Source organism: Eriocheir sinensis, chromosome 38, assembly GCF_024679095.1.
Source record: "Eriocheir sinensis breed Jianghai 21 chromosome 38, ASM2467909v1, whole genome shotgun sequence".
NCBI classification, from domain to species: domain Eukaryota; kingdom Metazoa; phylum Arthropoda; class Malacostraca; order Decapoda; family Varunidae; genus Eriocheir; species Eriocheir sinensis.
Window position 1 is genome coordinate 7,720,090 of NC_066546.1, and position 13,916 is coordinate 7,734,005.

Below are 13,916 nucleotides of genomic sequence, written 5' to 3' on the forward strand. Positions count from 1 at the left end.
AGAGAGAGAGAGAGAGAGAGAGAGAGAGAGAGAGAGAGAGAGAGAGGGGCCGTCGACCCCGTATCGACCCACAGACAGGGGGGGCGAGGGAGCGAGAGAGGGAGAGGGAGGGTGGAAGGCGTGCTCCCCACCTCCAGTTTTTCCCATATATCAACGCCGCATCTCAGAAACATTAACTCCTCAAAACCGCACGACCTGACACCTTTATCCTCCCTTATACGGGCGTGGGGGGGCGGTGGGGGGCGAGGTAAGGAGAGGAAGAGGAGGAAGAAGTGAGAGGAGGCACCCCACGCTCGGCCCCTTCCTAATAACGGAGAATGGGAAGCTGATACACACCTCACCCTAGCCACCCCGTTGATCCCTCCGTATTACTTAGTCGAAAAGGGGGGCGGGGGGGGGACCAGAGGGGGGCAGGGAGGGATAGAGAGCCAGACAGTGCCAAGCCACATCTTAAGAGGCCGGAAGTAGGTCGTCGTCGCAGACAGGAACAGACAGACAGGGAGGAATTTTGACCTAATCTCGTTTTACTGGGAACTTTTCATGCACGTTTTGCTCTTCAATGTGTCTGTTCTTGATTGATTTCTTCGTCCCTTCTTTCCCTTCTTTCTCTTCTCTTCCTTCTTTCTATTGATTCATTTGGTCTTCTGGGTCTCCTTCCTCTTCCTTCTTTTTTTACCCTGATTTTCATTCCTCATTCCTACTTGTTGATTTCTTCGTCTCTTCTTTCTCTTCCTTCTTTTCTCTTTTTCTCTTCTTCCTATTGGTTCATTTGGTCTTCTGGGTCTCCTTCCTCTTCCTTCTTTTTTTACCCTGATTTTCATTCCTCATTCCTACTTGTTGATTTCTTCGTCTCTTCTTTCCCTTCTTTCTCTTCTCTTTCTTCATCCTATTGGTTCATTCAGTCTTCTGGGTCTCCTTCCTCTTCCTTCTTTTTTTACCCTGATTTTCATTCCTCATTCCTACTTGTCGATTTCTTCGTTTCTTCTTTCTCTTCCTTCTTTTCTCTTTTTCTCTTCTTCCTATTGGTTCATTCAGTCTTCTGGGTCCTCTTCCTCTTCCTCATTTTTCACCCTGATCTTCCTTCCTTATTCTTACTTGTTCTTGCTTTCTTTGTTTTTCTTTCATTTAGGTGTTCTTGTTTTTCTACTTCGCCTTCTGGATTCTGTTTCTTCGTTTTCGTCCTTATCATAATTCCCTCTTCTTTTTCCTCTTCCTCATTTTTTACCCTGATCTTCCTTCCTCATCCTTACTTGATCTTGCTTTCTTTGTTTATTTATTTCTTTGTTTTCTTTTAAGTGTTCTTGTTTTTTTCTAATTCGTCTACTGCATTCTGTTTCTTCGTTTTCGTTCTAATCATATTCCATCTTCCTTTTCCTCTTCTTCGTTTTATAATGCTGTTCCTTTCTTTTTTCCTCCTTTTCTTTCCTCGTGTTCTGCATCCTCATCCCTTTTCCTCCTCCTCATCATCATCTCCTTATTTTCCATTTTCTTTCATAATTCACAAACAGAGCTCACCTTTTTCAAGTCTCTGTTCCTTCCTCTTCCTTTCCTCGTCTTCTTTATCCATTTCCTCCTCTCTATTTTCTTTCTTCATCCACACACGAGTTCGTCTTTTCCAAGTCTCTCTGTTGCTTCATCTTTCTCCTCCTTTCTTCGTCTTCATCATCCTTTTCCTCCTCCTCCTCATCTTCTTCCCCTCCATTTTCTTTCTTCACCCACACAGCGCTCACCTTTCCCGTCTCTTTCCACCTCTAATTATTTTCACGTAAGTACGAAAGTGAACCAACGGAAAAAAGAAAACGCTCTCTCGTCAGACAAAGGGTCCACAACGTTTTTTAGTGTTCTGTTAACGTTTTTCGGTCCAGCCGGGAAACGCTAGCAACGAAGAACGAGAGAAGAAGGACGTGTGAAGGGGGGACTCTGCCAGACTGTTGGTGGCGGAGTGTGACGGAGGGAGAAAGGCGAAGAGAAGGAATCCATCTCGAAGTCTTGTAAGGAGGAAAGAGGGGAGGGAAAGGGAGGTAAGAGGGACGAAGTTAAGGGTGAGAGGAAGTCGAGAGGAACGGCTAGAAGAGAGAGGATCGGAATCTAGTTAAAGGGGCCGAGAGGAACGGATAGGAATGAACGTAAAAGGATAGGAGAGGATAGATGTGATAGAAGAACATGAGAGGAAAGAAGATAAGGAGAACGTAAGGAAGATAAAGAGACGGAAAAAGATGAGCATAGACAGAAGAAAGTAAACAGGAGATAATAGAGAGAAGGGAAAACAGAAAAAAACAAAACTGGAGAAAAGAAAATTACTTAAGATAAACAAGAATGGAGTGGGTGAAGAGGAACAGAAGAAGAGAAGGGAAAGAGAAATTCTTGAGATGACGTCTACGGAGAGGAGAGAAAAGAGACGTTAGAAGGGAAAACAGAAACAAAACAAAACTGGAGAAAAGAAAATTACTTAAGATAAACAGGAATGGAGTGAGTGAAGAGGAACAGAAGAAGAGAAGAGAAAGAGAAATTCGTGAGATAAAGCCTACGGAAAAGAGAGGAAAGAGGAGATGTTAGAAGGAAAGACAGGAAAACAAAACAGGAAAAGAGAAAGTTACGAAAGAAAAACAGGAATGGAGTGAGTGAAGAGGAACAGAAGAAAAGAGAAAGAAAAATTCGTGATATGAAGTCTACGGAGAGGAGAGGAAAGAGGAAAGGAGAGGGGAAGAGAGGAAAATAAAAAAAGGAAAAGAGAAAAATAAAAAAAGGAAAAGAGAAAAATAAAAGAACAAAGAGAAATAGAAAAGAGGAACCGAGAAACAGACGAGTGATGAAAGAGGAGAGGAGAGGAGAGGAGAGAGGAGAGGGAGAAGTAAGGTCAAGCGTGCGAGGGTGACCTTACCTCCCGCTACGCCGTGACCTTTCCTTATACACGGCAAGGACACGGACGCTCACTCGGGACTTGTTGTTGTTGTTAATGTTGGTGGTTGTTACGAATGTGAGTTGTGGTTATTGTTATTGTTGGTGGTGGTTGTGGTTGGTGGTGCGGGTTGTTGTTGTTGTGGTTGTTATTCTTGGTGGTTGTGGTTGTTGATTTAGTTGATGTGTCTGGAACGTTCTCCCGCCGAGGCTAAATGAGGCTTATGCTGTTTACTGCGCGGATCGATGTTGAGTTTACGTAATGCTGTGTGTGTGTGTGTGTGTGTGTGTGTGTGTGTGTGTGTGTGTGTGTGTGTGTGTGTGTGTGTGTGTTCCCCTCCCCCCTCCCCCCCACCTACGGATCACTCTTCCTTATTTATGACGGGAAGGTGACGTATTATTACTCTTTACGATGTGTCTTTTTATACAATTATTATTTATGTACTTTTATGACCACTATCGATCGTTACTTCTTACCTAATGCTGAGGTGACGTGTTTTAACGACCGCTGGTGAATCCTTCCTTATATGGTACGGTGTTTTATGGTTATTTGTTACTCTATCTCTGTCTCTCCTCTTATATTATCTTTTCTGTTATCTCGTCCTCTTTCTCTCCTTCTCTCTCTCATTGCTTTCACTTTCTCTGCGTCTCAGGTGATAGGGGGCTGCTCGGCGGGTAGGTTATAAGGTCCTTAATCCTCTCTCTCTAAACGATTCCTCTCTTATAATAATAATAAATGGTATATGTTTTTATGATTACGAGTGATGAAAGAGAAGAGAGAAGAGAGGAGAGGAGAGGAGAGGAGAGGAGAGGAGAGGAGAGAAAAGAAGAGAGGTGAGGGAGAAGTAAGGTTAAGCGTGCGAGGTACAGCTTTCCTTATATGGCTTAGTTGTTTTGTTCTTTATGATTAGCAGCGAACTAGTCTCCCCATTCTTCCTTAAATAGTATAAAAATGGTATAACGTATTACTAGAACCATTTTCCTGCTCTTCGTTATTCGCTACGTCACTGCTAGCGAACCTTTGATAATATAACGCATTACTATAACCACATTGACCATTCTTCGTTATTCGCTACGTCACTACTAGCGAACCATTCTTCCCATTCTTCCTTAAGCGATGCCATAAAAGTGTAACGTATTTCTATAACCACCCGCACCTCCCTTCATTATTCGTTACGTCTTGGCGCCGTATTTACGTAACGCTTCGTCGGTCACCTTTCCTTATGCGATGACACGGCCACGGCAGGACTCCGCAGCCATTTAAGGAACAGTCTTACAAAACTCTGGCGCACGCTTTAATATGCATAGCCGCGGCCACCCCGTAGATTACACGAGGCTGCCGCAAAGGACCAGAGACGCGCCCCGGGACACAGTGCTCTCAGAAGCTTTGGGATCCCACAACAACTATCCTCAGGCCAACATGGAGATTCGTCGGGTTCTCAGGCGTTGGTGGCTTTCATGCCTCGTTGAACTAACACTAGGCTCCTAAAACTACACATAACCTCTACGAAATCTTGTGTCTAATGTGGATGTGTTAACCCCGAGATGTTTTGGGATATACGAGACTAATTAGACATGTATTCTTGGACGCTTTCAACTCACAACTATTTCCCGAGGCCAACCAAAGTGATTTTTCGGTTTCTCATGAGTTGCTTTTCACGTTCACAGCGCAGAAGTCTTGTCAAACTATCACTAGGCTCTTAAAAACTACCCATGGAAATACCCACTCAGCCTATACGGGAGTTTTATCACATAGACCCCCGGAATGTGAGAGAAAATATGGGATAACCTAACTCTCCATATTAGCTTATACCCTTCCCTCACATCATTCCTTATACTATAGAACTGACCTAGAATCTTTTGCATGTTCCTTACTGTACTGCTATGCCTGTGTTCTCTCCCCTTGCTAACTTAAATGCTTCCCGTAGACCATCCGTTTAAAATACAAAATAGATACTGTAGGGTACCCTCCCCATATTTCCTACAGAACAGACCTAGAATCCTTTGCAAGTTCCCTACTGTACTGCTATGCCTGTGTTCTCTACCCTTGCTAAGTTAAATGCTTCCCGTAGACCATCCGTTTAAAATACAAAATAGATACTGTAGGCTACCCTCCCCATATTTCCTACAGAACAGACCTAGAATCCTTTGCATGTTCCCTACTGTACTGCTATGCTAAGTTAAACGCTTCCCTTAGACTATCCGTTTAAAATACAAAATAGATACTGTAGGCTACCCTCCCCATATTTCCTATACAGACCTAGAATCCTTTGCATGTTCCCTACTGTATTGCTATGCTAAGTTAAACGCTTCCCTTAGACCATCCGTTTAAAATACAAAATAGATACTGTAGGTTACCCTTCCCATATTTCCTACTGTGCCGCCATGCCTGTTCTCTCCTATATGCTGCCTCATATTATCCACGCCGCTATAAACACTTCCTGCTCATCATTCTTCTTAAAACTACAGCCCTTCGTCATCCTTACATACTCGATACTAATTTACGGGCCATCCCACCAATCAGGCTTCCCATAACAGCCACATTACGTAAACAACCATCAGGGAACCATAATTGACTCCCCTATCAAAGCCTTGCGTAAAAAAACTCCAGGTATATACGGACCCTACTTCCTTACTGCTCCCCCTAACCATGCTGTCACGAAGCCGTAGAGCAAGGTAAGGCCAATTAGTAACCACTCAGGTGAGCTTATAAAAAACACGAGGTAGAGGGGTGAGACTTTACCTGCAATTAGCGAGTCGACGGGTGGATTGGAGATGATGAAAAGGACACGAGAGAAGCGGGGAAGACGCGCCGCCAATGAAGAGATAGAGAGGAAGGTATTGAGAGGGGCGAATGAGGCGAATCTCTGAAGTTCTCCCCTCCGAGGCGCCGCTTAGCATGCAAGGGAACGCCTGGGAGTGAAGTCAACGTTTTGCCAGACTAGAGCGACGGTGTGGGAGGAGTTTGAGGTGCATGTGGCGGGTTCCTCACTGATAGCGCAGGTGTGAAAAAGAGACAAGAGATTAAGGAATGAACAGAGGAAAGAAACTGCGGTAAAACATACAATATACGATGCGATGAGGACTGCAGAAAAGGGAAAGAAAGAGGAAAATATGAAAAGGAAAGAATCTGCGGTAACCATAAGATAATGACGAGACATGTGAAGCGTCTCGTTTTAGTTAGAGAAAAAAAAAAGTGGTAAAACGCACGATAAAGACACAAATCATAGACAAGAGAGAATAGTGAAGCATCCCGTACAAGTGAAGGCAAAGAGGGAAAACAAAAACTGCAGTAAAATATAGTAGGTATAGGTGGGGGCGGTATAGCTGCGCGTGGCCTCGGCGTTCATATCCGTACCTTGAGCGTGAAACATACAATAAACATAAACGATACAACGAACGAATAGAACAGTGAATCCTCCTCCTCATCCTTGCCATCAGTGTCCCATATGCGTGGCTTCGGTGCTCAGATCCGTACCTTGAGCGTGAAACATACAATAAACATAAACGATACAATGAACAAACAGAACATCGAATCCTCCTCCTCATCCTTGCCATCGGTTTCCCATACGCGTGGCCTCGGCGCTCATATCCGTCACATTATCCCTTGAACGTGAATCATACACTAAAAATAAACGATGCAATGAAGAATAGACAGAAGTAAAGCGTTCTGATCCTCACCCTCAGTTTCCCAGCGCCACAAGAGTTTCCGAGGGAGAGAAGGGCGCGCGTGGGTGTGCTTGCATGCCAATGAAGGCCATTTAATAGGTATGTGGGGGCACGCGCGCGCGGCTCCGCTAAATATGGTGAGCGAGACCCTGACCGACACAAGGTTCGCCGCCGCGTCTCATTCAGAAAACGCGGGAGCATCGGCGAGAGAGATTTCGATCCTTCATACTTGTTGCGAAGGAGATCCGGTCTACGTGTGCTTGGGTTTCGATTCCTTATTATTATTATCACCATTATTACAGTTATTGTTATTGCTGTTATTGAGAAAACTCGGGAGCATTGTCAGGAGAGTTCAATCCCCCAATACTTTTTTTGCGAAGGAGTTCCCGTCTGTGTGTGCTTGGATTTCGATTCCTTATCATTATTATCACCATTATTACAGTTATTATCATTGCTGTTATTAAAAAAAACACGCAAGTATTGTCAGGAGAGAGTTCAATCCCTTATGCTCTTTTAGCGAAGGAGTTCCCGTCTATGTGTGATTGAGTTTCGACTAATTATTATTATTATTATTATTATTATTATTATTATTATTATTATCATCATCATCATCATTCTTATCATTACACAGACTGGTTTATTATTTGTTCAAGGTTGTTCCTGTTGCCGTTTTTGCCGTTCTGCTTCATTTTTCTATACATAGCGAGTTATGCTGTTCAAATATGCTGATTAAGTGCTTGAAGGTGCTGTTCTGTGCAGTGCTTGGTGGTGCTTGTTTGCTACGAGGCCGTTTTGCTGTTGTTTCCTTTTACTCAACATCAGCGGGACGTGCTGTACAAATATTGCTGTTTACGTGCTTGAAGGTGCTGTGCTGTTTTGGTTCCTGTGGTGCTTTGGTGGTCGTGGTGAAGCTGCGGTGGATAGTGCTGTAATATGGTTCAAGTGCTGTGCTGGTGCTGTTTGGTTCCTGTTGTGCTTTGGTGGTGGTGAGGCTGCGGTGGATAGTGCTGTAATGTGCTGTTCTAAGTGCTTGAAGGTGTTGTGCTGGTGCAGTTTGGTTGCTGCGGTGGGTGGTGCTGTGACGGGCAAGCTTCTTACAAACACACACACACACACACACACACACACACGCACGCTCACCATTCACCACCGCCGTTGGTCACACCAGGGCGGTCATCGTCATCACTGCAGCTGTCCCTCTCCTCCTCCTCTTCCTCTTCCTCCTGCACCCAGTCCTCTTCTTCCTCTGTCACCTGCCTCCTCCTGTCTTCCTCCCCCTTGTTCTTGTTTTTGTTGTTGTTTTTGGACATGATGGATGGTTGCCCGCTTCGTGTATCTCCTCTTGTTCTGTTCTGTTGACCTTTTTTCTTTTTTTTTCTACTATTTTAAGTTTGTAATGCTTTTGTTTTGTTTTATTTTATTTTTCTCCTGTTTCAGTTTGTTTTCCTTTTCTTATTTTTTACCTCCAGTTTCGGTTTTATCTTTTCTTTCTTTTCCTTTTCTTAGTCTCCTCCAATTTCAGTTTTTTCCTTACTTTTTCTAGTTTTTTTTTCTACAGTTAGTTTTCGTTTTCTTATTTTCTTATTTCGTTTTCTCCAGTATCAGTTTGTCCCTTGAGTCTCTACCAAAATACCTTCCCCAGTTTATCCTTCTAATTCTGTATAATCACTTGTTCACTTTATATTTTGAGTCATTTCATATTTTCCAGTTTCTCCTTTTCTTTACTTTTCGGTACCGATTAACTTTTTTTTTCCTTCTTTCTGCCTTTAATTATCTTTCACAGCACTTCTTATAGTATGTAATGCAGCGTCAATAGGGTCAGGTTATTCTACACCGCTAAAGGTTTGCTCTCTCGCGGGTTGGCTTCGTTATCTAGAAAAAAAAAATGCTTCGTTAACTATAAATCCTATACTCGTTTCAGGTCGTTTTTGATGTTACCTATTTTTATGATCAACTATTTTCGTTACTTCTTCGGTACAAACATCTGTAGCAACACGATATTTATTCATTTATTATTTTTTTTTGCGGTTGAGGGGTCAATGATTTATGCTAACACACACACACACACACACACACACACACACACACACACACACACACACATGAGCAAGACAAATACGTGTATATACAGCAGCGGATTAATTCGTTCAGGGCTGAGATTTGATTTGCCGATATCTTCTCGTGCCAGAATGTAGAGTCAGATTAACCACTTTTCAGAACGTTTCGTCCGATTGCTCATTTTTGCAGAATGTTTCGTCTGATTAACCTTTACTTTCAGAATATTTCGTCGCTTTTTCAGAATGTCTCGTACGATTAACCGCGTTTCTCTAATATTTCCTATAATTAACCACACTTTTCAGGTATATATCGTTCAATTAACCACATTTTTTAGGCAGCGTTCAATTAACTAAATTTATCAGGTATCGTTCAATTAACCACATTTTTTAGGCAGCGTTCAATTAACTAAATTTATCAGGTATCGTTCAATTAACCACATTTTTTAGGTATCGTTCAGTTAACATTTTATCAAGTTTCGTTCAATTAACCATATTTTTCTGGGACCGGTCAGTTATCCACATTTTTCAGGTATCGTTCAATTATCCTCATTTTTTAGGTATCGTTCAATTAACATTTTTTTCAAGTTTCGTTCAATTAACCATATTTTTCAGGTATCGTTCAGTTAACCACTTTTTTTCCAGATTGTTTCGTACAGCAACTCACTTTCTTGAACATGAATACAACACGTCACTATTTCCTTCCTTCTTGATGTTTCGTTTATGTCACTTATTTTTTTCCGGTAGAATACTCCGTGCATCGAGTTTTCTATTTCATCTTTTTCAGAATGTTCCGTGCACCGAATTCTCTTTTTTTCAGAATGTTCCGTGCACCGAATTCTCTTTTTTTCAGAATGTTCCGTGCACCGAATTCTCTTTTTTTCAGAATGTTCCGTGCACCGAATTCTCTTTTTTTCAGAATGTTCCGTGCACCGAATTCTCTTTTTTTCAGAATGTTCCGTGCACCGAATTCTCTTTTTTTCAGAATGTTCCGTGCACCGAATTCTCTTTTTTTCAGAATGTTCCGTGCACCGAATTCTCTTTTTTTCAGAATGTTCCGTGCACCGAATTCTCTTTTTTTCAGAATGTTCCGTGCACCGAATTCTCTTTTTTTCAGAATGTTCCGTGCACCAAATTTTCCTTTTATTTTTTTATCTCAGAATGTTCCGTGCACCGAATTCGCATATATTTCCACAATGTTACGTGCTCCTTTTTTCCAGAATGTTCCGTCCGGTCAGTCACTTTCTTTCACAATCACTCGCGTTTGTCAGTTCGGTTCAGTCGCAATCAACTCGCTGACCCATCCCGCGACTCACCATACAAGCTTTTTTTTCTTCTTAACTGATTTCAAGAGTAATACATAACCCCCAGAGAGAGAGAGAGAGAGAGAGAGAGAGAGAGAGAGAGAGAGAGAGAGAGAGAGAGAGAGAGAGAGAGAGAGAGAGACGAACACCTGTATACACTAACACTTGTGCCACTACCCTATCGTTTCTCTCTCACCTGCAGGAGGAGGAGGAGGAGGAGGAGGAGGAGGAGGAGGAGGAGGTGTTTAAAAGAGTCAGAGTAACACATGCGGGAGAAATGAGAAAGAAAAAAAAAGATGGAAATAAAAGAGAATGTGTGAGAGAAGACGAAGGGTACTGTAAAAGAGAAGAGGAGGACGAAGAGGAGGAGAAGGAAGGGGAGATAAAAATATGAAGAAGGAAGAGAATACAAGAAAAACTGAGACTGCGGTGGAAGAAGAAATGGAGGAGGAAGAGAAGAGGAGAGGAGGAGGAGGAGAAAGAGGAGGAGGAGGAGAAAGAGGAGGAGAATTAAGGGGAAAGATATGAAGAAGGAAGAGAATGAAAAGAAAACTGAGGCTGCGGTGGAAGAAAGAAAGGAGGAGGAAGAGAGGAGGAGGAGGAGGAGGAGGAAGAGAAGAAAGAAGAGAAGGAAAAGAATTACCAATGAGAGAATTCGGGAAGTAGAGAAAAACAGAGAAAGAAGAGAATGAGTGAAGGAGCCGAAGGATGCGAAAGAGAAAAGGAAAATGAGGAGGAAAAAGAGAAAAAAAGAGAAACACTGATGGGAGAACCGGGAAGAGGAGAAAAAGAGATGGAAAAGGAAGAGGAAGAAAACGGAGGATGCGGTAGAAGAGAGGAAGAGGAGGAAGAGGAGGACGAAGATAGAACGAAAGAAGACACTGAAAACAAAAAAAAGGGAAAAGATGAGAAAGCGATGCACAAGGAAGATGATGGAGAGGAGGAGGAGGAGGAGGAGGAGGAGGAGGAGGAGGAGGATAATAGAAGGCAAGGAGTAGTAATGGTTAGTCTGCTCGCTTATTAACCACTATCCATGCTTTAGTAGTTCAATGATGATGATGATGATGATGATGATGATGATGATGATGATGATGAGGAGGAGGAGGAGGAAGAGGAGGAGGAGGAAGCGGGGGAGGAGGCAGGAGAGCAAGAACCTAACTTTTGCCTAATATGCCTTTCTCTCTCTCTCTCTCTCTCTCTCTCTCTCTCTCTCTCTCTCTCTTTGGATCTTTTATTCATGTCGAAAAATAAAAAATAAAAATAAAAATAAACAAGAAACAGAAAAAAACCGGCAATGTGCTTAAGAATTGTGTGTGTGTGTGTGTGTGTGTGTGATAACAGTCATGGCGGCCAGCATCATTCAGCTTCCTCAAAGAGATGAATGTAATACGAGATAAGGGAACCCATAAAACCACACACACACACACACACACACACACACACACACACACACACACACACACACACACACACACACACGCACACACACTACAGATACACACACACACACACACACACACGCACTCACCCAACAACACACACACACACACACACACACTACAGATACAGACACACACACGCACTCACCCTCCAACACACACACACACACACACACACACTCACCGCCTCGCCGCGCCACACACTCAGCGCCTCTCCTGAAGCTAAACTGAACCTTTGGCCACCTGCCCACCTATGGCCTGCACACCTGTGTTTTCGAGGTGGATCTACCCCCCATCCCCCTCTCCTCTCTCTCTTTCTCTTTCTCTTTCTCTTTCTCTCTCTCTCTCTCTCTCTCTCTCTCTCTTCGTAGGGTACAGTCAATCCCTCCTGACGTAGAGCGAATCCTAAGAATGTGTGTGTGTGTGTGTGTGTGTGTGTGTGTGTCTGTGTGTGTGTGTGTGTGTGTGTGTGTGTGTTTCCTGCTCTCCCCTTCTCCCCGACACACACACACACACACACACACACACACACATGTTTGGTCAGGTATTTAAATGCGAGGGAGTTTATGAATGCTGTGTGACAGTCTCTCTCTCTCTCTCTCTCTCTCTCTCTCTCTCTCTCTCTCTCTCTCTCTCTCTCTCTCTCTCTCTCTCTCTCTCTCTCTCTCTCTCATTTCATTTTATTACCTGTCATTCTTCCTCTTCCTCCTCCTCTTCTTTCCTTCTTCCCTCCTTTCTCCCTCCCTTCCTCCTTCCTTCCTTCCTTCACTTTGACATTCTGATTTTTTCTTTCTCTCCCTTTCTATGGTCACGACATCAAAAAGATCTCTTCCTCCTCTTCTTTTTTTTTCTCTCCCTTTCTCCTCCGTCCCTCCTTTTATTTCCCAAGGGAGATATAGTGATAAAGATGAAAGAGAGACGGTGAGAGAATATGAATAAGATACGAAGGAGGCAAAAAAATAAATAGGAGAATGAGAGAGGAAGGAAATTTATAGAAAGGAAAGTGAAACAGAAACAGACGAAAGGAAGGGAGGAAAGACGAGAAAGAGGGAATAAAGAATGAAAGAGAGACGGTGAGAGAATGTGAATAAGATACGGAGGAGGCAAAAAAATAAATAGGAGAATGAGAGAGGAAGGAAATTTATAGAAAGAGGAAAGTGAGAGAAACAGGAACAGACGAAACGAAGGGAGGAAAGACGAGAAAGAGGGAATAAAGAAGACAATTACGAGAGGGAAGAAAAGAACAACAGGAAGAAGACAAATGAGAATAAATAAGTGGAGAAAGGAGAACGAACAAACAAGAAAGGAGGAAAAATCAGAAATGCCGAAAATAAGTAAAAGGAAAAAGAGGAAAGAGAAAGAAAAGGAAAAAAAGAAGAAAAACGAGAACAAATAAAAAATAAATGAGAGAAGAGAAGCAAAGAAGAAAGAGGAAAAAGAGGAGGAGGAGGAGGAGGAGGAGGAGGAGGAGGAAGAAAGAACACAAAAGTCACACATCATTCTTCCCCTCTTCCTCTTCCCTCTCTGTCAATCTTCCCCTCTTCTTCCGCCTTCCTCCCCCCCCCCCCCTGCCACCCCCTTAACCCCTTCCTTCAGGTAAATGTCAGGCTCCATGGTGGCGCCTTAAGGTCAAGTCTGTGGCTCCGTTGAGGTCAGGAAGGTCAGCGAGTAGGAGGCGAGGAAAGGTCAGGTTTCCCGCAATCGATACAAGACTGCAGAAGATTCGATTTGTATTCCATTAGACGTGATAGATAGATAGATAGAGAGATAGATAGATAGATAGGTAGGCAGGTAGATTAAGAAAGAGGAGAAACGAAGCAAAATGAGACGTAATAGATAGACATAGATAGATATAGATTTTTTTTTACAGCAGAGGAGTCAGTTCAAGGGCATAAAAAAAGGTAACAAATGTGAAAAAAGCCCGATAGATAAGATAGATAGATAGATAGATAGATGGGGAGGTAGATTAAGAAAGAGGACAAACGAAGCAAAATGAGAAAAGAAACAAACGAAAAGATAAACGAAATTAAAGTAGTGGAAGAAAGAGGAAGAACAAACGAAGTAGATGAATAAGAAGAAAACCGAAAACAACGAAGAGAAATAAGAGGAAAGAAAAAAAAAACAGACAAAGACGCAGACAGATACACAAACAGATTTAGACAGAGAAGTTGACAGATAGATAGATAGGAATATAATGATAGCTAGATAGATAGACAGATGGATAAATAGATAGTTGGATAGATAGATTACATTAGACATAATAGAGAATAGAGATAGATACAAATAGAAATACAGACAGCTAGAAAAAGATAGAGAAATATAGATAGATGGTAAATAGATAGACAGAGGGAATGAATGAGAAAATAGGAAGATACAAAACAGATGAAAAGAATAGGGGTGGAAGGAGGGAAAGAAGATGAAGGTGATAGGGATTAGGGGATTAGATATACGGAGGGAATTAAGGGAAGGGAGGGAATGAAGTAGTGGGAGGGGCCGCACAGGTGTTTAGGGACAGACAGGTAAAGGGAAGGAGGGAGGGAGGGAGGGAAAAG

The 13,916-nt window shown here is 42.6% G+C and overlaps 1 protein-coding gene across 6 annotated transcripts in view; it reads right to left on the reverse strand.

The window, feature by feature from the left end:
* LOC127008623 (insulin-like growth factor 2 mRNA-binding protein 3-B) overlaps positions 1–13,916 on the reverse strand; it is a 109,105-nt gene that overhangs the window by 25,194 nt on the left and 69,995 nt on the right. The window contains exon 1 of one of the 6 annotated variants that reach the window (XM_050880875.1): positions 7,708–8,019. The exons of 4 other annotated variants lie outside the window; for them this stretch is intronic. In XM_050880875.1, the coding sequence (XP_050736832.1) occupies positions 7,708–7,877 (170 nt within the window). In that variant the 5' untranslated portion in view covers positions 7,878–8,019. Of the gene's footprint in view, positions 1–5,641; positions 5,815–7,707; positions 8,020–13,916 lie in introns of those variants that run through there. One more of the 6 variants, XM_050880876.1, reaches the window with a different exon arrangement.